We start from the raw sequence: 26,846 nt of genomic DNA, 5'->3' as shown, positions 1-26,846 counted from the left end.
AGAAGGTAGCGGGAGGCGAGAAGGGGGGCTGCGGCGAGAAGAGAAGGGGGAAAAGGTGAGTGGCGGAGAGAAGAAGGGTTTTCTCGAATGAGAAAACCCTAACCTCTGCATTGCTTAAAAAGGCACGAGGGGCATGGTATCGGGTACCCAGGTCGGGTCTGGGTCTGACCACTTAAATTTTTTTTCATGGGTTTTATATCCTACCCAACTTAAAATAATTTTGTTCACAAATTTTTTATTGAAAGGTTACCTGTAAAGATCATATTCTAAGTTAATTGGTGTCAACGAGAATGCACAACATATGTGTATTCAATCATATAAGCTCTTTAAAGTGGATAGGACAACTCATAATAAGTTTCTTGAATGGGGGTCTCTGTATTTTATCATTATTAGGTCATCGTTTGTTACCCTTACTATTTCTAACAGTCTCTTTATCCTGAATAACCTTAATTTATTCTCATTTCTTAAGGCCTCGTGCGATAAGCTGTCTTCTATCATGACTTTACTTAAGGTGTCATTCTTTCCCAGAATGGCCCACCTTTCCACAAAAGACCCAAAACATAATCTTATATCATGATCTAAAATCAATAAGGATCTGATTCTCTCATCATGCTACAACAAAAAAGCCAAATCTATAGATTCATAACTGGCTATCTCAATCAATCTCAGAAGATCATCATAACTCACCACGACTCTCTATGCAATCAAAGTTCACAAGATCCAACGCCAGATTACCTGGTCTAGGAAATGTATAACATCACAAGGAGTTACTGCCCTAGATGGTCTACCTGGTCTTAGACAATACACTTTCTCATAAGAATATACCATCTTTGCGGCTGCCCGCTCATGGACAGTGTACTTCCTCATAGAGATTTACCGTTCTAGCTAAATTACCTGATCTTGATCATGCATACCCTCACATAGAATCCTTTGGAGACACGTCCTCAACAAGTATCATATTCAGTGATATATGCATCAACATAAATGACTACTCTCAGGGTCGATAGCCACAAATATGGGTATAAGCATAGATACCGACAATATACATCTCATCACTTTGTAGGGCACTTAAATCATAAATCACACATTTAACTAATAAGGTTCCATGAACCATAATTCATTATTGAACTTAAACATTTATCGCATACATTCAAAATTTTAAATCATATGGCATTTAAATCATATCATGTAGAAGCATAATATCATACACATCATATTATTGCCACGAGAAACATTGTATTGCGTAAATTGATCCTCAAAGCATAAGTTCAATGCATTCAAACATGAATATGTATATTTCATAATACGAAGAAACTAAATCTCAACATACGTAACTCCTACGTAGTTCGAGTTATGCACACAAGATTCAAGTTATATATATGCATCTAAGACCTTAAAATCATTGCATCATTTTTTTGTGCATTCATAATTCTTATATACAATAAATCAAATTACATTTGATCATTCTAGCGTAAAATACAGGCACATACCTTCTAGGTAATCATTCTAGCGTGAAATACATGCACATAGCTTCTAGGTAATTTTGTTAGATATTAATGATACTCATCAATCACACTATACATGTATGCTATATTCATTCAGACAATCATAATGTAATCATTTGCAATAAAGCTACGTAGGTGTGATGTATCATTCACCTAATAAGTTAGAACTAATCATTTGTAGGCGTGATATGTCATCCACCTAATAAGTTAGAACTAATCATTTATAGGCCCAATATGTCATCCACCTAATAAGTCAGAACTAATCATTTGTAGGCATAATATGTCATTCACCTATACACTAATATAAGCATCACAATCATAAGAATCTTGGGAGCACGTTTGTCCATAGAGAGTTGGAGGGTTATCACATCGTCCTAGGTTGGTGCATTTACAACCCAACACATCCACCCTATGATCCAGGTTCTGGACCATTGCTTGAAGTTGTTCAACTGCTCCGGTCAATGCATCTATTGACTCAATCAATTCATTGAACGACATCTAAACTGAAATATATTTCTTTAATAAATATAAAATAATTTAATCAATAATACTTACAGTGTGATGCAGATGTCAGATGATCAAGATTCACTATTTTTCTTGTCGCTCTAATACTAAGTTATAACACCCCAAAATCTAGGACTTATAACATTTTACGAAAAATTTGAAAGCTTCACAATCAGTCATTTTTTAGAGTTAAAAAAAAGTAGTTCAGCAGAAAATGGTATTTGAAATAGCAAGTCAATGGGCCTTGGATGCATTACAGTGTAAACTTTCCTTCACAAACATATTTAAAACTTCGTACATTTAAGAAATCAAATACATTATAAAAATACAATTTTAATAGTTTAAGACTTGTACAAATGTGATATTTTCAAGAAAACCTTTATATAAATTTACCAAAATATCCTCAGAAGCGAAATGTAAGGAAACGAGTCTCATTTTGATCTCATCACGCTATCGTGCCATCGCCTGTTCTGTAAACCTAAATATCACCTGTACCCATAAAATGAGTCAGTTTCATGAAAAATTGGTAGGTGCACAAGTAAGACAATATGAAACTGAATTAAGCAATTTTAACAAGTAATAAGTTATGTTTAACATTATTATTTGACTCATTCTGACAAATAAGCTACTTCTAGCATGAACAAAATATTATGCAAATGAACAACTAAGAATGTCACCCCGTAAGTGTTTTCAATACGAGCAATTAATTAAGAAATCAAGTGAGTCATTAAATATAACAAGAAAAGCATTCAATCACCACAAGATATACACAATTTCATGACAAGTAGGTATATTAATCATAAGATATAATCAATTCATAAATCTCAAGCTCTACGCAATTTGCACCATAAGCAGTTTTATTAATTACAAGATGTAAGCATCTTATAAGACAAGCAGTTACATTAGCCATAAGTTATAAACAGTTCGTAGATTACGAGTTGTAAACAATTGCACAACAAACAGTTATATTAATCATAAGAGATTCGAGCCAATAAGTGTTGTGCACATGATATTTATTGTTTTGATATTAGCTGACCTTGCGGGTACACACGAGGCACAATATATAGAAACAACTGAGACTAATTCGGGGGTTTATTATGCCATGTATTTTAGTTACTTGGGTAGATAGCTGAGTCCGCTCCTAAGGGGATGGCCAGTGACCGAGAGAGAATTTTTCAAAGGCATTCGTAGACAACGGATGCATCCTACTTCTACAGAAGTCTATGAAATCTATCACCTACGATAATTTTTGGTAGTCTCATCCCCTAACTCCGATGACTGGGGACACCGAGTCATTTGCCTGATGAGTGGTTGTTAACAACTTGTCTATCGGAGTTTTGCACCAATCCATCATCTTCCTTGATGAACACAGTGGGTCGAATGGGTACGTCAGGTGTTATTTAACTGAAGACCCATTCTATATACTCTGGTCTTTCAACCCACTCGAGCATCTTGCTTGTGAAGGCGAACATCATTATTATGTGATTTCAACAGTATGCCATTACACATTTCGAGGTTACCACAGACCTCTAGTTCTACTCATCGTAGTACAAACGTACCGTACCTGTCTAAAAGTACAACCATGATGAGAGGGGTTAACTTACTTGTGAGGGTAAAAACAACTTCACTATGTAATTTCAATCACGTGCCATTGCACGTTCGAGGTAATCATAGACCTCTTATCCTACTCATCGTAGTACACAATATACAAGTCTAAAAGTATAACCATGATGAGAGGGGTATGGATTTCTCGAGGACATCCCAACACAGAGTTTCGTAACAATATAATATACAACAGGTAAGTCTGACATGCTAAAACTTTGCGAAATAAATAACATCATACGTGTTCGAGGATCACCATAGATCTGACATATCTCTCCCAAGTGCATCGACTCGAGGTGGGGCCAAATGCTAGAACCTGCTCAACTGCGCTTGAGAAGTTGAAGTCCCGTACGAGGAACTTTCTTCTCGAGACTAAAGCACATGTACGCAACTTTGCATCTTTCTTGAAAAGAGCAAAGTTGGTAGGTGTCTCTGCGAGGCTTGCTTGGGAGGAGTCAAAAGAAGCAAGCCTGCACCCAAGGTAGGGCGGCAAGAAAAGAGACAAAAAAATAACAGTACAAAAGCAATGCCAGCAATAGGGAACGATAAAGACAGGAAAGTAAAGACCAGTAAAACAAGAATGTAAAGACATGAACTAAATGCGAGAAGAGCCTGTGCACATCAAGCGTGTCGATAAAGAAATGACAAGAACAATAGAAAGTAGTAGAGTCAGGAAAATAAATGTAGTAAGGAAAAGCTTGAGCACATAAAGCACTGCGACAACAGAAAACAGTAAAAGATAAGAAAGTAAATATAGAAAGAAAAGCCTAGGCACATTAAGCACTGCGGTGACAGAAAACAATAAAAATGGGAAAGTAAAAGGTCAAGGATCGCGAAACTACATTCTTGAGTTAAATGCATACATATATAGATATATGTATACATATATATTGTTCATAGTACTTTCTTTTCTCATTTTAGGTTTTAATTGCTTAATTTAAGTTCATCCATTGTTCTTTGTGCAACTTTCCTCTACCTTGGTGAGTCGTGGGGTTGCGCACGTCTTCGAGCGTAAGTAATGATAGTCTCGAGTTGTGGGGCATGAGAAGGCTTCGTTGCATAATTTGCAAAGGTACGATACATTAGTACATAAAAAGAAAAAATACAAATGAAAGAAGAAGAAGGGGCAGGCGCCCCTGCCTGCTGATTCAAAAAGGAAGGGAAGGGGCAGGGGCTATGTCCCTGCCCGTTGCCTATCCCGACGAAAGGAATAGGGGTAAGGGACACGGCCCTACCGAACTACTACAAAAAAGAGGCTTGGGCAAAGCCCTTGCCTGCCCTAAATGAGGAGGTGGAGGCAGAATGCGAGAGGGGGCGGAAGGGGCATCACCCCTGCCTACCAACTGGAAAGAAGACGACAACAGGGGCATCACCCTTACCGTCTGGTCTGAAAAAGAGGAAGGGAAGGGAAGGGGGCTGTGCCCCTTCCCGCACCCTGGTGGTTAACAAGGAAGGGGTGCAACCCCTTCCCTGTCAGAAACCCGCAGAGGGAAGGGGCTTACTGACAAGTAAGAGCACATGGAGCAGGGAGGGGCTCAGCCCCTCCCCTGCAAAAGAGGGAGGGCTCGACCCCTCCCCTACACACAGAGGATAGAGGGAGGGGGGCTCGGCCCCTTCCCTATATATAGAGGGAGCAGGGAGGGGGGCTGACCCAACAAGAGAGCGAGAGCGAGAGCGAGGGGGAGGGCGGAGGCACCCTCCACCCCTGTCGCGCACAAAAGGCAAATAGAAGAAGAAAACAACAGAAAGGTGGCAGAGATCACCTGAGAGGGATGGATGCACAAGGGTTCTTCGACGAGGGTCGCAGACTAGTGCACAGGGGGAGAGGCAAGGTGGTAGCCGTTGGGTTTTTTTGTGTTGGTCCCAACAAACAGAAGAAGCAGATAAAAGAGATGGAGCACAGACAGGGGTGTCGATCGGGGTTGGGTACCCGGTGAGGCTGCCGAAGAGGGCGAAGGGGAGAGGGAGAGTTATGAGAGGGGGACGTCAGACACCCAACGAGGTCGCCAGAGAGGAAGGTAGTAGGAGGCGAGTAGGGGGGCTGCAGTGACCAGAGAAGGAGGAAAAGGCGAGCGACAGGAGGGAGAAGGGTTTTCTTGAATAAGAAAACCCTAACCCCTGCGTTGCTTAAAAAGGCATGTGGGGGGTGGGGGGGTGGGGGGGGTATCAGGTACCTTACTTGGGTTCGAATCCAACCACTTATTTTTTTTCATGGGTTTTACATGGGAGCAGGGAAGTGTTGCATAAAATAAAAATAAATTTATTGAGTGATGCATTTGCACCACGTACATACCATGGGCATTTACCGGATTTGCATTTTGCATTGCATTCAATGCACATTCTGCTATAATATCTAGTTGTTTATCTGAAAATGTGTCAATGTTTATCTTCTATGATTGAAATATATCTGTCAGTGTTTTCTACTGTGATTGTGGCTAATGCCCCTACTTTTAATATTTTAGGTAATGAGTAAGCTAGAAGGTGATGACATGAAGCTCAAGGTGGCGCCAAGGGAATCACACTTCTTTAAGTCTGTTGAAAGGACTTAATATATTTTATTATTTGATTATTTCATTAAATCTTGTAAACTATAATATTTAAAACACTAGTATTTGATTTATTTGAATGCAAATGATAGTTAGTTCAGTTATTCTAGTATTATAGGTGTATGTTGTAAACTGTAACCCGCTCAAAGCTTGAATCGTGCTTAAAAAGAGTTTTCATTGTTTTCTTAAAAATCATGTAAAAAAATTTAAAAAAATATTTATTCTAAAATTTTAATTTAAAAAATTAAGACATTACATATTAAGTTTATGCATGTTAAGAAATAGCAGCTGCCAATTATTTAGTGTAAGCAGAAAGGAGAAAGGTCCTCAATACATTTTTATGCACTCAAACAATTAAAAATATTTTTCATTTAATTTGAAAATTAAAGAATCAGTGGTCGTGGTACCTCATCCGAGGCAATGTCTTTGGTACCAACCGTTCCACCAACCGATGGCCGTCTACGGTTCACCAAAAGAAAAAAGAAAAAAAAGAAAGGTTTCTGCTCTAGGCATCGTACCCCATCAAGGAATTTCCCCACGCCATGTTGCCCTTATGAGTAAAGGGCTCCAATGTGACGTGTTCCCTCCGTCACATGCCCCAGCTTTACCCAATTTAGGGCACCCTACCCACCCTTGTTTCTCGCCCTTGGAAACCAAAAAGCAACACCTGAAAGTTTCCCTTCTTACTCGCTCCAGAAGCGAGAAAACAAACGGAAAAAGGTTAAAAGCCAATGCCAGGGGAGGGCGAGATTTTTTTGTCCCAAAAAGTGACCGCGTTCCCAGTAAAACTTTCACATGCCCTTTTTATCCTGAAGCCACAAAGTCGGTGGAAGGCATCTCAGTGCATTCAATAATTATTAAGAACACTTAGAAAACAAGTCGACAAAAAAACTGCAGCCACCTGTAAGTGAGAAGGGTAATACAGGAACGTTGGCTTTAAAACACAAATGTGGCGAAGTTTTATTAGGAACTTGATATAAGGACGAAAGATACCTTCCATAAATCCCCAAACCATCCCCACATCCCATCTACGCCCACCGTTTTAATCCAAACCCTTCTCTTCTTCTTCTTCTCTCTCTCTCTCGTCTTATCCCAACGCATCTTGCCTCGTTCGAGATTGGGCAAAAAATTCGGAGAAAAATCGGCGAAAAAGGAACCACCATCTTCTTCGATCTTCTCTGTAGGGCACTACCCCAGCTTTGCTCTCTCTCTCTCTCTCTCTCTCTCTCTCGAGTTCGAATCTGGAGGTTGAAAGAAAGAAGGTAGAAATCGGCAGATTTTCTTCGTTCTCTGGCAGTTTTCCTGCAATTTGGCTCTGTTTCTGTGCAGGCGGAGTCGATTTGATGGGTCTCGAGATCGATTCCGGGGGTTGAAAAAGAGAGATATCTTCGGTGTTCTGGGTTTTTTCGTAAGCTCGTTTGCTAATTTTCGGTTTCTTTTTCTTGAATTTTCCTGTGTAGCATCCATGGCTGTAGGGGTTGATTCTGGGGGTTGAAGGGAGGAGTCCTTTTGGGGGTTTTTGGTTGGAGGAGAAGGAGGAAGCGGAGTAGAAGGAGCTATGGAGTGGGACAGCGATTCGGAGATTAGCGGCGACGAGGATGGGTTCCTTCTGAACGACGGAGGGCTGCTCCCGATCTCGTTCGGGAGCATGGTCCAGTCAGCGCCGTGCGGGTTCGCGGTTACCGACGCTTTGGAGCCCGACCATCCCATCATTTACGTGAATTCTGTGTTCGAGCTCGTTACTGGGTACAAGGCGGAAGAGGTTATCGGCAGGAATTGGTGATTCCCTCATCTTGGTGTCTAGTTTTTGTTCTTGGGGATGCTTTAATTTGTACTTTTTGACTCTCTTCTGGAATTGATTATGAAGCATCTGATTAAGTTGGGTATTGCTTGTAATTACATATCTCTTTTCTGTCAGGATCTTTTGAGGCCTATATATTCCTTGAAGACGTTTCTTCGCTAACGAGATCGATACTTCATTCATTTTGGTGGTCTCACATACCAATCACATTAACTTAGGGAGAGCACATCCACTTCCCCCTTTTCCAGATTGGAATAACTTATCATAAAATTCCTTGGATCATCTAGTAAGGATCATCAGATTAAGAGTTGTTTCTTGTTTTCTTTAGAATTGAATCCTGAAAGAAATTACTTGCCCTTCTTTTGTATACCCCAGGCTGTCTATCCTCCTCTCTTTCGCAATAGTTAAATTTGTTAGGTGTACTATTTAAGTCAGAGTCTTGTTTACTGCTTTATAATTATGGAAGTTATCAGCTTAATTAAAGAGAACATAATAAAACCATAGCCACACTTAAAAGCCTAGTACTCTACCGTGAGTTACAAACACAGATAAGGAAAAATATGAAGTGTGGATACTATCGGAATAAAAATCAAGATAGCATCAACTACCACTTTTCCAGATAACATAACGTAGCACAGAACTCCTTGGATCATCTTGTAAGGATCATCGGATTCAGAATTATTTTTTTTTTCCTTGGAATTGAATTCTAAAAGAAATTAGTTGCCTTTCTTTTGTATATGCGCATGTTATCTCTACTCTTTTGCAATCATTAAATTAGTTGGTTGTAGTATTTAAGTCAATACGAAGTTCTATCCTGATGCTATTTATAACTATGGAAATTATTAGCTTAACTAAAGAGAGCCTGTCAATTAGAAAATTTGCAATTAAGTTTTTATTGTTGGATTATTTCAGCTTTATCAAAATAAAAACAAATAACTGGTTGAGTGAGGGAGTAGAATGAGAGTGCTATTTGTACCTACATATGTGTATTATGTATATAATATGTAATGGTGGCTTCATGGATTTACATCCACACATGAATAATGCTTTGCTGTAAAAAAACTGTAGTTCCTATATGGTATCTTTTCAGTGCACTAAAAATTACTTGGACTGGAGCCCTTGTCATAAAGTTATAGCCTTTAGAATTATAAGGTAACTTGTGGAGTAGGTTTCCTTGTTTGAGGATCAAGCCAAGATGCATGAACCATTCTTTCTTTACTTGGCACCATGATTTTAAACAGACGGATCTTGATCTAGCTTGTTTTATATCTTGTATGTGTTCATATTTGAATGAAACCTCAATGTCATGGAGTCCAACAAAGAGAGGAAGATGAATGGAAAAACTCTCTTTGAAACTCCAATAACTGCTAAAGTTCACCGAGATTAATCTAGTATTCTTATTTTAACCTTAGCTTGAGTTTGTCGAACCACCATTAAAGTTCCTTATCTTCTTTCTCGGTTTTAAAGTAAATTAATGGTGAAACTTTTTTCTAAGAGAGAGTAGGATGTGGCTATAACTATCACAAGGAGGGTGATAATATGTTGTAACTTTCAAGGTTGAATGGGCCGTTGTGAATTATCTTGTCAGTAAGACATGAATTTTGCTGATGATTTCTCCTCTTCGACTCTTCACTCCAAACACTACAATCTTCTTTTACTCGATCCCCAACTCAGAAACCCATCACAAAATCAGCCAATTGTCATATTTATATCCTGTTAATGACCAGGTGATTGAACTCTCAAAATTTTTGTTACAGCATGTTCTTCTTGAAGCTGAGGATCCTCCAGAATATGCCCTTCCGTTCAGTTAATTTTCCTTCAATCTACTGACTTATTGTACAAGATGAAAGACATGTCATTCTTTGGATTATAAATCTGGTATCTAGGTTGCTTTCATTGACACAATCAAATGTATTGGACATTGCCAATTTTGGATCCATGAATTCTATGTAATTTTTTGGAGTCTATTCTCTCTCTCTATATATATCTCCAGTGATGTTATTATTGTTCATGACAAGACCAGTTCTCTAATTCATGTTGCATGTTACAAACTGAAGTGGATTTCTGCTGTGTATCCACTGAAAAAATTTCATTTCCTAGTTCACCTCTTTTGATGATCGGCCCCTTTTTGCGCAGAATGGTAACTTGTCAAGCAAAAATCTGCACTTTTTTAGGTTAAAGAACATCAATTTTGTTTTTGCTTTTTTGTGATTGTCTTAGTTTTGCATTGTTTTAATATGTTATTTGATGGTTAAAATTTTCTTTCAATGAGGCAAGATTTGATTTATCTCCACGTTCTGGTGTCAGTCGGTTCTTGCAGTACAGAGGGCCATTTGCTCAGAGGAGGCATCCACTGGTGGACTCAACAATTATTTTGGAAATGCGGAGATGCCTTCAGGAGGGTGTTCCTTTCCAAGGGGACCTGCTGAATTTCAGGAAGGATGGCTCACCCATGATGAACAGATTGCGTTTGCAACCGATATATGGGGATGATGATGTGATAACTCATATATTAGGCATACAGTTCTTTACTGAAGCAAACATTGATTTGGGTCCATTGCCTGGTTCGGTAGAAAAGGCTTGTGGAAGAACATCAGATCGTAACACATCCGATCCTTCTCATAGATCCATTTCTGTAGGACATGGGATTATTTGCCGTGAATTGTATGGCATTCTGCAGCTGAGTGACGAGGTGATATCCCACAAAATCCTAGCAAGGCTGTCTCCAAGAGATATTGCTTCTGTTGGTTCAGTTTGCAAGCGCTTTTATCAGTTGACAAAGACTGAGGACCTCTGGAGAATGGTTTGTCAGAATGCATGGGGCAGTGAGACAACAAGTGTAATAGCAACAGTTCCTGGGGCTAAAAGGTTGGGGTGGGTCCGTCTTGCAAGAGAGCTAACCACCCTTGAGGCAGCAGCATGGAGGAAGCTAACAGTTGGTGGTGCAGTTGAGCCTTCCCGTTGCAACTTCAGTGCATGTGCAGTTGGTAACCGGCTTGTTCTCTTTGGGGGTGAAGGGTTGAATATGCAACCTATGAATGACACATTTGTGTTGGACTTGAACTCAAGCAACCCTGAGTGGCGACATGTGAAAGTAGGCTCTCCACCACCTGGTCGCTGGGGTCACACAATCTCTTGCTTGAATGGGTCTTGGTTAGTCGTTTTTGGAGGCTGTGGACGACAGGGCTTGCTGAATGATGTATTTGTCTTGGATTTGGATGCTCAGCATCCTACTTGGCGGGAAGTGTCGGGTTCTGGCCCTCCCCTTCCTCGATCATGGCACAGTTCTTGCACTCTTGATGGCACCAAACTCGTAGTCTCTGGTGGTTGTGCTGATTCAGGGGTCCTTCTTAGTGATACCTTTCTCTTGGATCTGACCATGGAAAAACCCATCTGGAGGGAGATACCAGCGACATGGGCCCCACCCTCTAGGTTGGGTCACAGTCTTTCTGTGTACGATGGTAGGAAGATTTTGATGTTTGGTGGATTGGCAAAGAGCGGACCACTGCGTTTGCGTTCAAGTGATGTATACACATTGGATCTTAGCGAAGAGGAACCATGTTGGAGGTGTATAACAGGGAGTTTGATGCCTGGTTCTGGAAATCCTTCTGGTGTTTCTCCACCACCTAGGCTTGATCATGTAGCGGTGAGCCTTCCTGGTGGGAGGATTCTTATCTTTGGAGGATCTGTAGCCGGTCTTCATTCGGCTTCTCAGCTTTACCTCTTGGACCCAACAGAGGAGAAGCCTACATGGAGGGTACTGAACGTGCCCGGCAGACCGCCGAGGTTTGCGTGGGGTCATAGCACCTGTGTGGTTGGAGGGACAAGAGCTATAGTTCTTGGTGGCCATACAGGAGAAGAATGGATGCTGAGCGAATTGCATGAATTGTCGCTGACCAGCTACGAGTGTGAAGAGAAAAACGGTGATTAAGTGATGCTATGTAGGTTTATGATGGATCCTGATATTTGTGATTTGTAACGGATCTCGTGACATTTATTGGTGGTGGTCATGGACTTTCAAAGCAGTAGCATGTTACCAGGGCTCGAGTTGAAATCAGGTAAGTGATGTTGTAGGTTAAAGGAATATTGGATTTTGCTATTCATTTCTTTGCCGTTTGGTCTTTCCATCCTTTTCATGGGTGTGTTATTAATAATCAAGCGTGTCTGTAAATATTGTTATACCTCGCTGCTTTCTTATCTCAGTACTCTGTGCCTGTGTCACAGTAGAGGATGCAGAAGACAGCTAAGCTTGGTCGGGTTCGGCTTTTGGTTTTGTTTTTTCTCTGTTTTTCTTTTTACCCCTTGCAGAAAATGCTACTTTATTGTTCCTGTTCTATGTAATGTTATAAGGCTCTCTTTATAGGTCCCTCTCTCTCTCTCTCACACACACACACACACACACACATGGTGGTGATATGTTGGCAGTGTCACCTCTCTTTTCTTTACTTCTGAAATGAAGCATCCTGTTCGACACTATTGAAACAAAACTTCCCTCTTGTTTGACGGTGGAATGTTTATGGAGTTTTATTCAGGGTCTACTGAAACATGCTCACTAAGCATCGGAAATACTGGAAAACTGTTTTCGATATGTGAATTACAGCTTATTTGTGACATCTGATGGAGAAAAAACTAGGGTAATCTGTTTTGTCAATAGGGAAATTCATTCTTCATCCCATTAACTGAGAAGCTTATTCCTCGGTCATGGGAAGCATGCTTCTAGTTAGTGGCAAATGGTTAGCCATGCATTTTTGCCCTAGTTTTATAACGTGATATTTTTAAGAAAAAGTACTTTTTTTCTATTAAATTATATTTAGAAGGGGTGCATTACTTTAAATAGATCTGGATATTCGTGAAGTATAATATTTGGTATTATCAGTCACAAACATTAGCGGCTGTTGAAATTTTATTGTGACAGTAACACTTTTTTTTGTTTAATATTTGTATATTTATATTTTCATGCAATTTCTTAAAACTTTTAGAGTCAATATTTCTTTCAAAAGGAAAATTTTAATTTATTGCAATGTTTTTCCTTGCTGGACTCATATTGATCTGTGATATTGGTTGTTATTTACACTTTTTTATTCCATATGACTAGCCTCAATATGCATTTCTTTTATTGTATGAGGAACTTGTGTGATTGTATTGTTCTTTAGTGTTTGCATAAATGACCAATGTATTCACCTTTTCCCTGTGACCGTTTGATAGTATTTCTCATGCTTATTTAACACAAATTTTATGTGAATTTAAAATTTGAAACCTTTTTAAGAATTTGAGCAATCAACCCTCACTTTAACATTCTGCCGATCCATTTTCTTACCCATCTATTAACAAGTAGATCTACAGGGGGAATTAGTAATGTGTCAAGAAAAGTTGGTACAAGAATCTGTCTCCTCTCATTTCTTGCTTCCCGTTTTACATGAACCTAAAAAAAACCTTTGTTTCCATTTCCTACGACGTTTTATGTTTGTCATTTTGCTTTTCTGCTAGCATGGTTTGATCACGCTGAACAGATCTTTGCTGATTTAAGTGTTAAGTTATTAAAGTTTCTTCTTTTTAGCAGTACCATCCCTCTTGATATCACCATCTTATTTAAGGCTGTTGAGTTTAAAGCCCACGAGGGCTCCTCTCATCTGTGGGGCGCCTAGCTAACATCGCCAATCAACGTCCCAAGTTGGAAATCCAGGATGTGCATCCTTTGCTGTGAGGTGGAAGCTGGGTGTACTCCATGGTGATCTAGGGGGACTTGGGTTTTATGTCATCCAATTTGGTGAGCGGGACGGTTTTTTCCTGGTTATCTAGAAAATGCAGACTTTTCATAAGGAAAAAAACAAGACTTTTTGAGTTTAAATCCACATTGTTCGCTGAAAAAACTCCATGTTTCTCTTCTTAACCTGCCTGTAACATATTTGGTCATAGCTTCTAGCTGCGGCAGCCAGTCGGGTCGAGCCAGGATCAGGTGCCATCACATTGCACACTTTGTGTGTGCCTCTGCATCTGGCTGCCATCAATCTGCTTTTGGGCTCTACAACTGACAGACTGTCGGCCAAAGATGGAGGGCATCAGGTGCAGAGGCACACTTGAAAGTGTGCCATGTGATGGCACCTGATCCTGGCCCAGTCGGGTCAGCCAGTGCCTTCCTCCAACAGTCTGCTTTACCTCTGTATCAGTAGTGGATTTCTAAATTTTTCATGACAAATAGTCCGTATCAATCCTTCAAAACATACACACGCAGGATTGAGAGTAGGTGCTACTTAAAATTAGGCGTGGATGGCGAGAGAGTGCAGTTTTCCGGGATGTTTTCCACAAAATTCACTTTGCAAATGTGTGTGCTAACAATCAATGCTTCAGTCATATTCCTTCGATAGGAAAATATGTCTGATCCTTGAATATTTGTGAGATTTTAAATTGTTGATTTCAAAATCTTGTTAAAACCTACACATGTTTTGGAATTGAACGATTTATGGGTCGATTCTTATAAAATTATTTTGTTTACATATATATGGTAAAAAAATAGAAGACGAAGAAACCCTCTAAATGTTACGTTTTTGCATGCGAAATGTAAATGGGCTAGGCCAGGGTTGGATTTAGGCATTACCAAGTCTGACTTAATCAGATCTATCATAATCTGATCCGATCCATAATCTGATCAAAAGTTGGACATGCACTCGGATGGACATAAGCTAAACTGGATCTGGATCTAACTTAAAATCCAATATTTACAATGTGTTTGGATTTGAATTTTAGTTGAATTTAACCTCGGGTTTGGGTGCAAAAGTCAATAGCTACTTTGGATCCAACTTTGTTTATTGAATAGGATTTGAATTTAACACTTGTTTATATTTGGCTGAAAATGATTGTATTGTACAATAAAATGGTATGTTTTTTTTCAAAAAATCTTATAATTTGCCAAAATTTGCAAGATGATCAAAACTACAAATGTCTGGTTGTAAAAAGACCGTTTAAATCGTAGCGAACCTCTTGAGGTTCACTCTATATATTGGCACACTCTTTGGGTATTGTACCCTCTGACTAAAAAGTAGATTTGCATGATGTTTTTAGCATACCTCACGAAGTTTGCATAACTATAGTTGCAAACTTTCTCTAACTTAACCTATCTTAGTCCATAAATCGTTTACTAAATTCACATATATTGTATAAAGTTGACTAAATATGCCAACTTTTAGTAACAAACTTATAAAAATTTTTATAAAAAATTTATTATTTTTGCATATATAATTTGAAGTTTACATTAGAAACGTGTGAATCTCAATTAAGCAACTCAAGAAGATATGCAAATAAGGGGTGATTTGCTCAAATTTTTGACATGCGAAATTTCTTACATTCGCATGCTTGCTGAATCATATATATAAAGTTATTTTTTGTTAATGTTGTTTATTTTTTTTGTTTGTTTTTATAAGAATCCTAACCCTTTTTTTTATGACCCTTAGCATTTTTTTTTCTTGTGACAATTTTTGTTAATTTTTTTGCTGCATTTCGACTAAGTGTCATTTTCTTTTGCATCGACTTTCCAGGTTAGGTCTAAAGGTGAGCATTTAGTAACTCTATGCGTATTTGTATTTGGTTGTTGCTTGTTGTATTCTCTCCAAGATTCAGTTTTCAAGGTTTAAAATTTGAACTTGAAGAGAGCCTCGGGCTAACAACAGACATGTACTCTAGTTTGAGCCCGACTGAAGCGAGAGGATCATGCTTGTGGTTTCAAGCCTTTTGGGTCTATGGTTGACGTGTTTATGGTGTTGTGACTTGGTTGACATGATGTGGTAAGGATCTTACTTCTAATGGTGACAATTTAAGAGTTACGAGAAGCTATTAGGTTAGAGCAACAAAACCGAGTAGGTCAAAACTTGGCTCGGTGAGTGGTTTGGGAAAGGAGCTCAATCTAGATCTGCAAGGGATTGAAGACGAGGGTCCTAGGTCGAGGAATATGGTTTGGTGCTGGTGTTGGCGTTTAGGTAACTCGAGTGTGGTCATTGGGTGGCTGGTGAGGTCAAACAGGCTAAACAATGTGTTATGTCAAGTAACACGGTGTAATTTTGGGGATTTCGAAAAGGAATAAGGACTTGGTTAAGGTTGTAGCTAGGATCGAAGATAAAATAAAAGGTCTAGAGACTGATAAAATACTTGGGATAGGTTTGAAGAGACTGATTAATAGAACCACGATTGACAGAGATCTCATATATTTTTTTGAGTAGGCGACTTCAATACGATAAGAGGGGTTCACAAAGAGCTTGAGCACTCTAATAATTCTGGACCACCAGCCAGGGATGTGCACCCAAGGGATAGAGAGATGTCAGGAGGTAGGGATGACTAGAGAAGAGATAGAGGTGAGAGAGAGTCATCAAGGGAGTAGGGAGGCTTGGTGGTATGAGTTTTATGAAAATGATTTTTAAAACAATATTTTTAAGGAAAACACGTGTAAAAGCCAAACACCAAATAATAAAAATTGGCTCGCACGAGTGGTGGAGTCCGGGCTGATCTCAGGGAACGGAAAATACTTTGTATTCGACATACAATCTAACTACTCTTTATTGCCAAAAAAAGAAAATCAATTAATTAAATTAATAAGGGAGAGAGTGCAACCCTCTATAGAGGATTTTAAACAATAATTAACAGCCTTATTACAAACCCAAATAATTAAAATAAAAATAAAAACTTAATTCTAAAAGAAAGAGAAAATGTCTTAAGTGCTTGAATCTTCTTGTCCCCTTTGTGTTCCTTTTAATGGAACAAGTAATGCATGTTTTTTTTTGCCCTCTGAGGGTTCTCTGAGGGCCTGAGGGAGTCTCAGAGGGTACTTTGAGGGCACAAAAAGGGCTCTACCACACGTTCTAATGCTTCCCTCGTGGATCGCTTCTAATGGACGGGTTGAGAAGAGAAGGTGGTCAATCCAGCTACATCCATGCTACCCCAACGAAGAAGAATAAGTTGCCAATGACGAAAGGGTTCAAAGCTTGAAGAAAAAGAGGAAGAAAAAGAAGAAAAGGAGAACAAGGCGAGAAAGAAATCAACAAAAGAGAGAGGAGAAGCAAGGGAGAGAGAGAAGAGGGAGACAAGAAGTAGGGCAAAAAATCGGTTGCTGGAAAAAACATTTTTCCCATCCCTCTAAACTACTGTTTATAAGCCTAATTAGGTTAAAACAAAGTTTTCAAAAGAGTTCAAATATTTTTGATAATTTCTAAAACAAGGTCTCTAATGAAAACATATTTTTTTCTAAAAATTGAAACTTACTAAACTAATTAAAAATTAGCTAATAAAAACCTAAGCTAACTAAACTATAATTAAGAAATTTTAAATCTAATAAAAACACTAAAAATATAGGAAAAACTTTAAAAAACCTAATTTTTTGATAAAATTCAATTCAATGCGGTTTCTCGAAACTAACGATAAAAATAGATTTTTGCAGCGATTTTAACATGAATCATGGATAAATAATGATTAATAAAATTTGAATATTATGCATAATCAAATACCCCCATTCTTATCATTTGCTAGTCCTCGAGCAAATTGAAGTAAAAACATAAATATTAAACTAACCAATCAAAGTAAAAACCTAACTCACTTTCGTAGAAATCATGATTGCATTTAACATATGCAACAAACCCTTTCAACCCCTGGGTTGCCCCAGTGGATGAGTAAGGTTTCGTGAGGGTTTGCAGTGATGCTACCCATAAACATCTATGTCATGTATGTATAAAATTCAACTTTAAAAATCATTAAGCAGTCAAGGAGTTTGTTTTTACAAATATTTTATGTCATGGCATTATCAAAACATTATTAGAGTCTTTTACCTGCCACCACAGAATAAAATATTTTCTTTCACTTTTCTAAATAGCATAATTATTTATATTTCATTCTCATAAAATCAAATAAGTACATGTTATTATTCACTAATCCTCACTCATATGCTTTCTGCACAAGTTTTTTCATTATTAGCTTCTAAGCAGTGAACTTTTCTCTTTTACGCTTTTTATTTTATTTTTAATTTTCACACATTTTCTTTTCTTTGTTTTGTCGAGCACTATTTCAAATTTTCAGTTTTGTGACCCGTGTAACGAGCTTTGGGTCAGTGACTCCTAAGTCAGATGACCTTAGGGCACCAGGTACTAAGTATCCCTCGAATTTAATTGCTCGAGTCACTATACCTTTAATTTTTATAGTTTATGTATGGCTTGCTTATCTGTCATGTGTAAGGTCAATGTCTATTAGGCTCTGTATAAAGTCCATGTAACGGGCTTTCCGGCTGGTGGCGCCCAAACTAGATGGCTTTAGGGCACCAGGTGTAAACACCCATCAGGCTCTACTTGCTCAAACGAAATAGGCCACAAATATTAACTTAGACAAAGAAATGATTTCTTTTGTTATCCTTTTCGATATGGAAATCAAATACTTCAACTTGTGTCTGAGCCCAACTACTGGAGAATACGAAGAGATCAAACAGCTAAACATATACTATTTTTACTTTTTACCTTATATTTTCAATATTGTTCAATTGCTTAGTTTTTCAAAAATAAAATTATGCATATTCATGCTTGTGATTCAAAATAAACTCTAACATGCATCTATCACCATTTTTTTTTTGAAATCCACATAAATAGCCATGTTTTTCTAGATCAATGTTAGAAAAAAAAATTTAAGGCTTAAAAATCTTCTAAAAACATTAGATTTTGCAAAACAGTCATATAAGTTCAATCTCATTCCTTAAAAGCCTATATGAGTTTTCATCAATGTGCAAGTACGGAGATAAAAAATTTGGATGTGCAAACTACACCCTCCCTCATGCTTGAATGACATTGTCCTCAGTGGCACTCCACCATGCTTGTATGAAACTAAGTGAATGCACACGAAAACAAAATAAATAGGTGAAAGAGTATAAGTCAACTACAAGTCTCCTGATATGACATATTAATGGCTCTATAGAGGGTCCATCTGTCTAAAGTTTGCAACTCATAAAAATATACGCATATGTAATGCATACATGCTCTGACATCAAACTCATGAAACAAGAAAACTACCTAAAACTAAAAAAACTACTAAGACTACTAATGGTACATCATACATATGGGCTGCCTCCCATAAAGCGCTAAGTTTTACGTCCTCAGCCAGACAGATCTCTGGAGACCCCTCATCATCCATAAGATCAATGGACGTGAAGTCATGCTCAATCAGGGGCTCAGAGGAAAAGAGTGTCATCTATGATACTGCGCACTATGTTTTCTCCAACTCTACCCCTTTGGACCCTACGATGACTCTCTAGACTGGAAGGAAGAAGTTTAGTCTCCACATGAAGACTATTCTCAAATGATGGAAAGCAAAGAACCGATCTACTATCAATATAAGTAGCATCAAGAAAGGGAGGGTTGATGCGAACCTGCTTGACTATGTCAGGCATTTTAGTCATGCATGCTCTCTACTTGCCAAAATCATGCGGTTTGGCCAAGGCTCGAGGAAAAGAGGCTGCAGGGATATACGAAGAAGGCACAAGCCGTGAGCCTTGTCCGTTCTTCTTGGGCCTGGTGGAGGAGATCGATTGGTCAGTAGGTATGGTAGTGGGTTCACTAGTAGACTCCTAAGTAGGGTGGAATGCCTTCCCACTCCAAAGGGACATAACAGAGTTGACCTGCTCATGGTGAGACTTTGTGAGGTGCAGACCGTGATACATGGGTTCCTTACCCTTCGGGTTGATGCCAGACTGACTTGGGAGGCTTCCCTTGCTTCTCCTGCTCAAGGCCTCAGCCAACTGTCCAATCTGCGTCTCTAGCTTCGCTATTGACTGCGTGTGAAAACAGAGGGTGGTCTTAATGTCAGAAAAGGCCTCTAACAACTTCTCTTGAAAATATGAGCTCGATGTGGGATCCTGAGGAGAAGGCAAGCTAAGTGTAGAGTGGGCCGGTGGCAATGTGGGACGCGAGTAACCTTGTAGAAGGTTACGCTTTCTTTGTTGTGTCTGGGAGGGCAGATGGGGTGAATCGTGTGGATCTCTCCATATGAAGTTGGGATGATTTCGCCATCCCGGGTTATAGGTGGGTGCATAAGGATTGTGCACCCGTCTGACGAAACCTTGGGCTTGCTCCTTAATGAATTTAGGATAGAGTGGTACTGCCGAACACTCAGAAACAAAGTGTGCAGGGCTAGCACATAGCCCACACACTTTTTCTACTTATTTTATCGAAGCTGGGTTGGCCAATAATTGATCTACTTTCTTAGTTAATTAGTTCACTTTGATTTGCAAATCATACTCGGACCCAACTTCGTAAATGCCTCCCTTTTTAGGACCACTAGGAACATATGTGGTCCTATCAAGCTGAGAGGATAGGGCATGATGCATAACATTTTCACTCAACATATCAAATAGGGTCCATGCCTCATCCTCGCTCTTGAGCATGAATGTACCCTCACACGAAAAATCAATCATTTGCCTGTCCTTCTCGGTCAGGTCATCATAAAAGTACTTTATCAGTTGCCAATGGAACACCTGGTGGTGGGGGCACTTACAGAGAAAATCTTTTATTCTCTCCCAGGTCTCGTGAAACTGTTCTCTCTCAATATGAGAGAAACTGTTAATGACTTTACGAAACTGGTTCATCTTATCAATTGAGAAATACTTCTTGAGAAACTTATACTGCATGTGTTCCCAAGTGGTAATCGGAACCGTATCGAGGGCCTTCGACCAATGTTTGGCTTTGCCCTTGAGGGAAAAGGAAACAATGTCAACCTTAATGCGTCATCTTCGAAATTATTGATCTGCACTGTAGAGCATATCTCCAAAAACTCATCGAGATGGCGATAGGGGTCTTCGTTGCTAAGGCCGTAAAAGGATGACAATATTTGGATGACACTGACCTTTATCTCAAAATGGTTTGCTCCCAAATCAGGTCTAGTGATGCAGGAGGTAGGAGTGTAAGTATTGGGCATGAAATACTCCCTAAGGGAACAAATTAATTGTTGATACTGAGCCATGGAGGCCGGATCGATGGGATCTCCTAATCAGGGACTTGGGGTCCTCGACAGACTCAACAAGCTCGGGCTCAAGCGAGCGTCGCCTGTGCATGCACCTCAGGGTAGACCGGTGCAACAACCATCCTAAGTACAAACTTTCTACCTAATTAACATGTAGTGCGACCAAACCACAACAAACCACAAAGCAGGTAAATGAGAAAAATATCTGAAAAGCAGGAAACAAACAAACACCACACACTTGCACCCAATAGATATTTTACGAAGATTCAAACTATGAGCACGGTACCAATCGTGCGCAATCACCTCTAAGGGTATCCTAATCGGTGGGCCGTGCAAGAAAGGTAAGCTGGTATCTTGGGTTTGCAAGCAACATGGTTCTAAACCTAAATACTGAAAAGAAACTAATCACTCCTAAATATGAAGTAGAAATGAAACTAAGCAGTCCTAGTTAATTAACAGGGAAAAAGAAACTAAATAGTCCTAAGTAAGGAACAAAAAAGAAACTAGCAACCTATCAAAATGCGAACAAACACTGACAATAAAGTGAATACTCATATTAATTACCGTTCTCCGACAATAGCACCAAAATTTGGTGTGAGTTTTATGAAAATAATTTTTAAAACAATATTTTTAAGGAAAACAAGTGTGAAAGCCAGACACCAAATAATAAAAACTGGCTCGCACGAGTGGTGGAATCCGGGTCGATCTCAGGGAACATGAAATACTTTGTATTCGATACACAATCTAACTATTCTTTATTGCCAAAAAAAGAAAATCAATTAATTGAATTAATAAGGGAGAGAGTGCAACCCTCTCCAGAGGACTTTAAACAATAATTAACGACCTTATTACAAACCCAAATAATAAAAATAAAAATAAAAACCTAATTCTAAAAGAAAGAGAAAATGTCTTCAATGCTTGAGTCTTCTTGTCCCCTTTGTGTTTCCTTTAATGGAACATGTAATGCATGTTTTCTTTTGCCCTCTAAGGGTTCTCTGAGGGCACTTCTGAGGGCCTGAGGGAGCCTCAGAGGGTACAAAAAGGGCTTTACCACATATTCTAATGCTTCCCTCGTGGATCGCTTTTGATAGACGGGTTGAGAAGAGAAGGTGGTCAATCTAGTTGTATCCACGCTGCCTCGACGAAGAAGAAGAAGTTGTCGATGATGAAAGGGTTCGAAGCTTGAAGAAAAAAAGGAAGAAAAAGAAGAAGAGGAGAACAAGGAGAGAAAGAAATTGGCAAAAGAGAGAAGCAAGGGAGAGAGAGAAGAGAGAGGCAAGAGGGAGGGGAAGCAAGAGGGCTGCCAAAAAAATGTTTTTTCTCAGCCGTCTAAACTACTTTTTATAATCCTAATTAGGTTAAAACAAAGTTTTCAAAAGAGTTCAAATATTTTCTATAATTTCCAAAACAAGGTCTCTAATGAAAACATTTTTTTTTTCTAAAAATCAAAACTTACTAAACTAATTAAAAATTAGCTAATACAAACCTAAGCTAACTAAACTACAATTAAGAAATTCTAAATCTAATAAAAACACTAAAAATACAGGGAAAGCTTTGAAAAACCCAATTTTCTGATAAAATTTAATTTAATACTATTTCTTGAAACTAATGATAAAAATTGATTTTTACAATGATTTTAACATGGATCATGCATAAATAATGATTAATAAAATATGAATATTATGCATGATCACTTGGGAGAGAAGAAAAAGAAGAAAAAGAGAGATAAATAAGTCTAAAATCCTCAAAGTGTTTTTTAACTCTCTTTTATAGAGTAACTATAACTATTCAAGAAACCAACCAAGAACAAGAAACAAGAAACTGGATAAGAGAGAGACATATACTAACTATAACAATGGTTTTAAAATCAAGTGACTCGTCACTTGTCTCATCCTTGAGTGACTCGTGTGTCAGTCGAGTCAAATTGGTGACTCAGTCAGGTCATGTTAACTTTATATTATATATAAAATATATAAATATATATATACACTATCTATGTTTTATAGTATTTGACTAATATATTATATATAATATGCACTATATGATATTTTTCTAATATATTTAATATATAATTTTATTAATACATGTATGACAATATTTATATATATATATATATAATATACATAATATTTATATTATATTTTATATAATATATAATTATATATGTATGCCTCACCCATGACTCGACCGAGTGTTGTAAAAACTGAGTTCAAAACAGTTTTTGACTCAGTGATTGGGTGATCCAGTCTGAGTTAACTGAGTCATTGGGTTAACCTGATGGGTTTTTAAATTATGACTATGTCTTCCTAACTACCAAGACACAAGATTAATAAAACTTTAAAGAAAATAATAACTAACTAATCTAATTAGATTGGGCTCTCAAGAAGTGGGGGATGTCCCCTAGGACTTCTCAATTCATGCCCCTCATATAGCCCACCTGGTGACAACCTGCTCCTTACAGTGACACCTATCATGCTTCTGGTCTCCCTGTGAAAGAGCCACCTTAACTGCCATATTAGTTGCTTGGGTCCTACCTATGCTTGGACGATGATCCTTGCTTATTGGGCAGGATGTGTGGTTCTGAGAGATTAAATCTGGACCTGCTATTGAAATGAGGCTCACAATAGCTTTCCACGCTCCGGTTGACCTTACCTCCAAGGTCTAAATTTTAAGAATCTCTTTTTTTGGTCAAATTATTACTCCTATGTCGGAGTCTTCTTTCCAACATGTTCCCACTCTACGAGATGCTTTCACATCATGTGGTCATACTTGTAGAGCCTCTTGGTCTTCAAAATGCCAATGGGTTGGGGCTCCTAGTCCTCATCATGGGGGACATCCATAATAGTCGGAGGCTCACCATGGAATAATTTGAGGTGACACGTGGAACATTGACGACATCTTCACCTCACTAGGTAGGGCTAGGTATTAGGCTAGCTTCCTTACCTGTTCCTTAATGCGATACAGACCATAATACTTGGGCAGAAGCTTATGGTAATCATGACCTTTGGTCCTTTTAAACCACACCCAGTCACCTACCTCAAATGATCTATTTGATCGACCTCTGTTATGCATTTGCTTCATGCATCGCCTTGGCAATATTCTACCTCAAAATAGCATGAATCTCATCTCGCGTCCTCACGTCTTTGTCCATTTCAGGAGATTAAACACAACCATGCCCATAAGCAACCATCGATCAGAGTGAGAACTTATACAATGCCTTAAAAGAAGATATGTCTATAGAAAAGTAATGACTCGTGTTGTAAGCATATTCCACCCAGAGTAAGAGCTGGAGAAACTTATTCGTGTGGTCTCCCATAAAACAACAATGATAGCACTCGATCTTCGTCTGGCCATCTGTTTGTGGGTGATGAGTAATGCTATATTTTAGTTTGGTACCACTCAGTGTGAAATACGTGGTCTAAAACTGACTTAAGAAGATGGATTCATGACCACTCATGATATTCTAGGGAAAACTGTGGAGCTTGACGATGTGGCTCACAAACTACTTAGCCACCAGCTCTATGGAGTATTCTCGGGGCATCGCGATAAAGTGAGTGTACTTTTGCTCACAAAGGAAAAGGGTTTCAATGAAGTCCATGGATATGTCCTACTAGGCACGCTCGGGGATCGATAGTGGCCGTAAAAACTGGGCAATTTCATGTCTTCATATTTGTTGGCTTAGCAAACCAAACACTTTTGCACATACTCGTGGACACATCCACTTATACTCGACCAATAAAATAGGACTTTAAACCATTGGTATGTCTTGTACATTCCTCCATGTCCACTACTAGGGCATCATCCATCTCATGCAGGAGACGTTAGAATATATCGCTCTGGTGGTATATAGATATGTCCTTTATAGAACAAGATTCTACGTCTAACCATGTGGCTAAGATGACTATCCGGGTCTGTAACACACCATCTTCTGGATACCACTATGGTTCTTTTGAGCAACACACACTTGGCTCCAAACAAAATAATCAACAGTAGTAAGGGTGTGCAAACCTTTTGGCTCCTTAAATCGTCAAGATAGGGCATCGGCTAATGTATTCTCCATTCCCTTTTTATATTGGATCTTGAAGTCATATCCTATGAGCTTTGCAACCACCTCTAGTGGCCGACAGTGGTGATCCGTTGCCCTAATAAGTACTCAAGGTTTTGGTGATCTATACAAATAATGAACTTGCACCCAAGGAGGTAAGGGCAACACTTCTCAACTGTAAGGACCGTGTGTAATAACCATACCTTTTGTGATAAAATAATTAAATTTTTTATTAGTTAAATTTTATATAAAAAACATATGTTTAATATGAGTTTTCTAGAAACCATGTTCAAGGAATAAAAGAGGGTTAAGGGCAAAATCATAATTTTAAAAGCTAATTTTATAACTATTAAATATATGGCCAAATTCATATCAAAAAATTGAGAAAGATGATTTTTATTCCATTAAAAACAGAGTTGAAATGAATTTAAAATACACCTGATAAAATTTGAGGATAAAATGGTAATTTTAGAAAAGTTCAAGGTCATTTTTTGACCTAAAGGTCATAATGGTCCAGTTTAGTATTGACTGATTAGGGGTATACATGTCATTACATTTGACTTAGGGACATATTAGTAAATCCTTATTTTGGTTAAGAAGTAACTAAACCAAAAGAACTAGTTGAGACTTAGTTACACTAACTAGAGTAGGGTCTACTTAATTTAACTAAGTGGCTTTACGAAAAATAATATGATTTTGATTTGAACTGGGTCATATGGGACCCATTCCAGACCCAAAACCCATCGTGCATAAGCCCTCACACGTATACCTATTCTCACCAAGTGTTGACTTCATTCAACACTTGGTGAAAACAAGTCACCAAGTGTTTGAATGAAAAAATCAACACTAGCTGTCCCTTTACCACCTCACTCCCACTACGCTCTCCTCTATAAATACCACCCAGCCCTCCTCTTTAACTCTCACCAGCTCTTGTGAATCCTATTTCTCTCCCTCTCTAGTTCTCTCTCTCACTCCCTCTTAAACTATCCCACTCTCTTGTTATTTTCCATAGCCACTAATTGCAGCCACTTCTAGTCGTTGTCATTTCCATCAACCGCCACATCTAAGTGGCTTCCATTATCCTTTCTGTCTCCTTACACAACCATCTCAGTGAACAAACCTGAGTTTTAGCACGAGCTTCGATGTAACCGCAAACAATCACCCTCATTTAAGCTAATTCAAGGTAGATTTTTATACCGAATGCTTGTAAATTGCATGTTATTTCATAAATTATGTTTTAAATGTATAGTTCTGCAAATATGCTTAGTTTTGTCTTGCTCAAAGGGTCGACTTATGCCATGCAATGAGTCAATTCCTGTTTACTGCACCTGTTCCTCATTGTGCTTATTCTGGCAGGGTTGACCTCTGCTTTACATAGGGTCGACTCCTACAATCCTTATACTTTGGAGGGTCAATTCTTGCAGAGAACGTCAACGCCCAGCCTTTGTTAGCTTCTATAGGTGTCGACTCCTAATTTGCAGGTGTTGAGCCTTGATTTGTAGGTGTCAACTCTTTCATTTTCTCTACCTTCTGGAGGGTCGATTCTTGTAGAGAAAGTCGATGCTGAGCCTAGACTTGTTACAACAAGGGCCGACCCTTGAAGAAAGAGTTGACTCATGTATGTTGGGTTAACTCTTTCATTTATGAATCAACCCCGAAAACTCGGTGAGTGGACTCTTAAGAACAACCCTTGTGACTCTAGTTGCAAGTTTATGATGGTTTGAACCAGGTAAAAGTTGTTCAACTTGCAACAAAGAACTCAAGGCATGCATTATGTAGGCTTCATCCTTCAGATCATCGATGAACATACCTCACGGATCTTCAAGTAGGAATTTTCATACGCCATTTGTATGTGATTATACAGTATT

The 26,846-nt window shown here is 38.7% G+C and overlaps 1 protein-coding gene across 5 annotated transcripts; it reads left to right on the top strand.

Moving 5' to 3' along the window:
• The first annotated feature begins 7,197 nt into the window (after positions 1–7,197).
• On the top strand, positions 7,198–12,324 carry LOC149837284 (adagio protein 1-like). Of its 5 annotated transcripts, none has more exons than XR_016431898.1 (4): positions 7,218–7,419; positions 7,618–7,936; positions 10,266–12,016; positions 12,186–12,324. XR_016431898.1 is itself a non-coding variant. In XM_090005943.1 (3 exons), exons 2-3 carry the CDS (start codon positions 7,716–7,718, stop codon positions 11,887–11,889), a joined length of 1,845 nt encoding a protein of 614 aa, XP_089862069.1. In that variant the 5' UTR covers positions 7,198–7,419; positions 7,618–7,715; the 3' UTR covers positions 11,890–12,324. The 5 variants fall into 5 exon arrangements, 3 of the variants coding, with proteins under 3 accessions (XP_089862069.1, XP_089862067.1, XP_089862070.1); XR_016431897.1 differs by having other exon boundaries at positions 12,183–12,324; XM_090005943.1 differs by having other exon boundaries at positions 7,198–7,419; positions 10,266–12,324.
• The last annotated feature ends 14,522 nt before the right edge of the window (positions 12,325–26,846 follow it).

Source organism: Nuphar pumila, chromosome 5 (genome assembly GCF_984573655.1).
Source record: "Nuphar pumila chromosome 5, dmNupPumi1.hap1.1, whole genome shotgun sequence".
Lineage (NCBI taxonomy): Eukaryota > Viridiplantae > Streptophyta > Magnoliopsida > Nymphaeales > Nymphaeaceae > Nuphar > Nuphar pumila.
The sequence above is the reverse complement of the archived record's forward strand: the minus strand, read 5'-3'. Positions and strand labels throughout refer to the sequence as shown.

Excerpts from the sequence above, each read along its gene's own strand:
- LOC149837284 (XM_090005943.1), top strand. The coding sequence starts at position 7,716 with ATGGAGTGGGACAGCGATTCGGAGATTAGCGGCGACGAGGATGGGTTC. Across the intron at positions 7,937-10,265 it reads GAGGTTATCGGCAGGAATTG|TCGGTTCTTGCAGTACAGAG; the intron begins GTGATTCCCTCA and ends TTCTGGTGTCAG.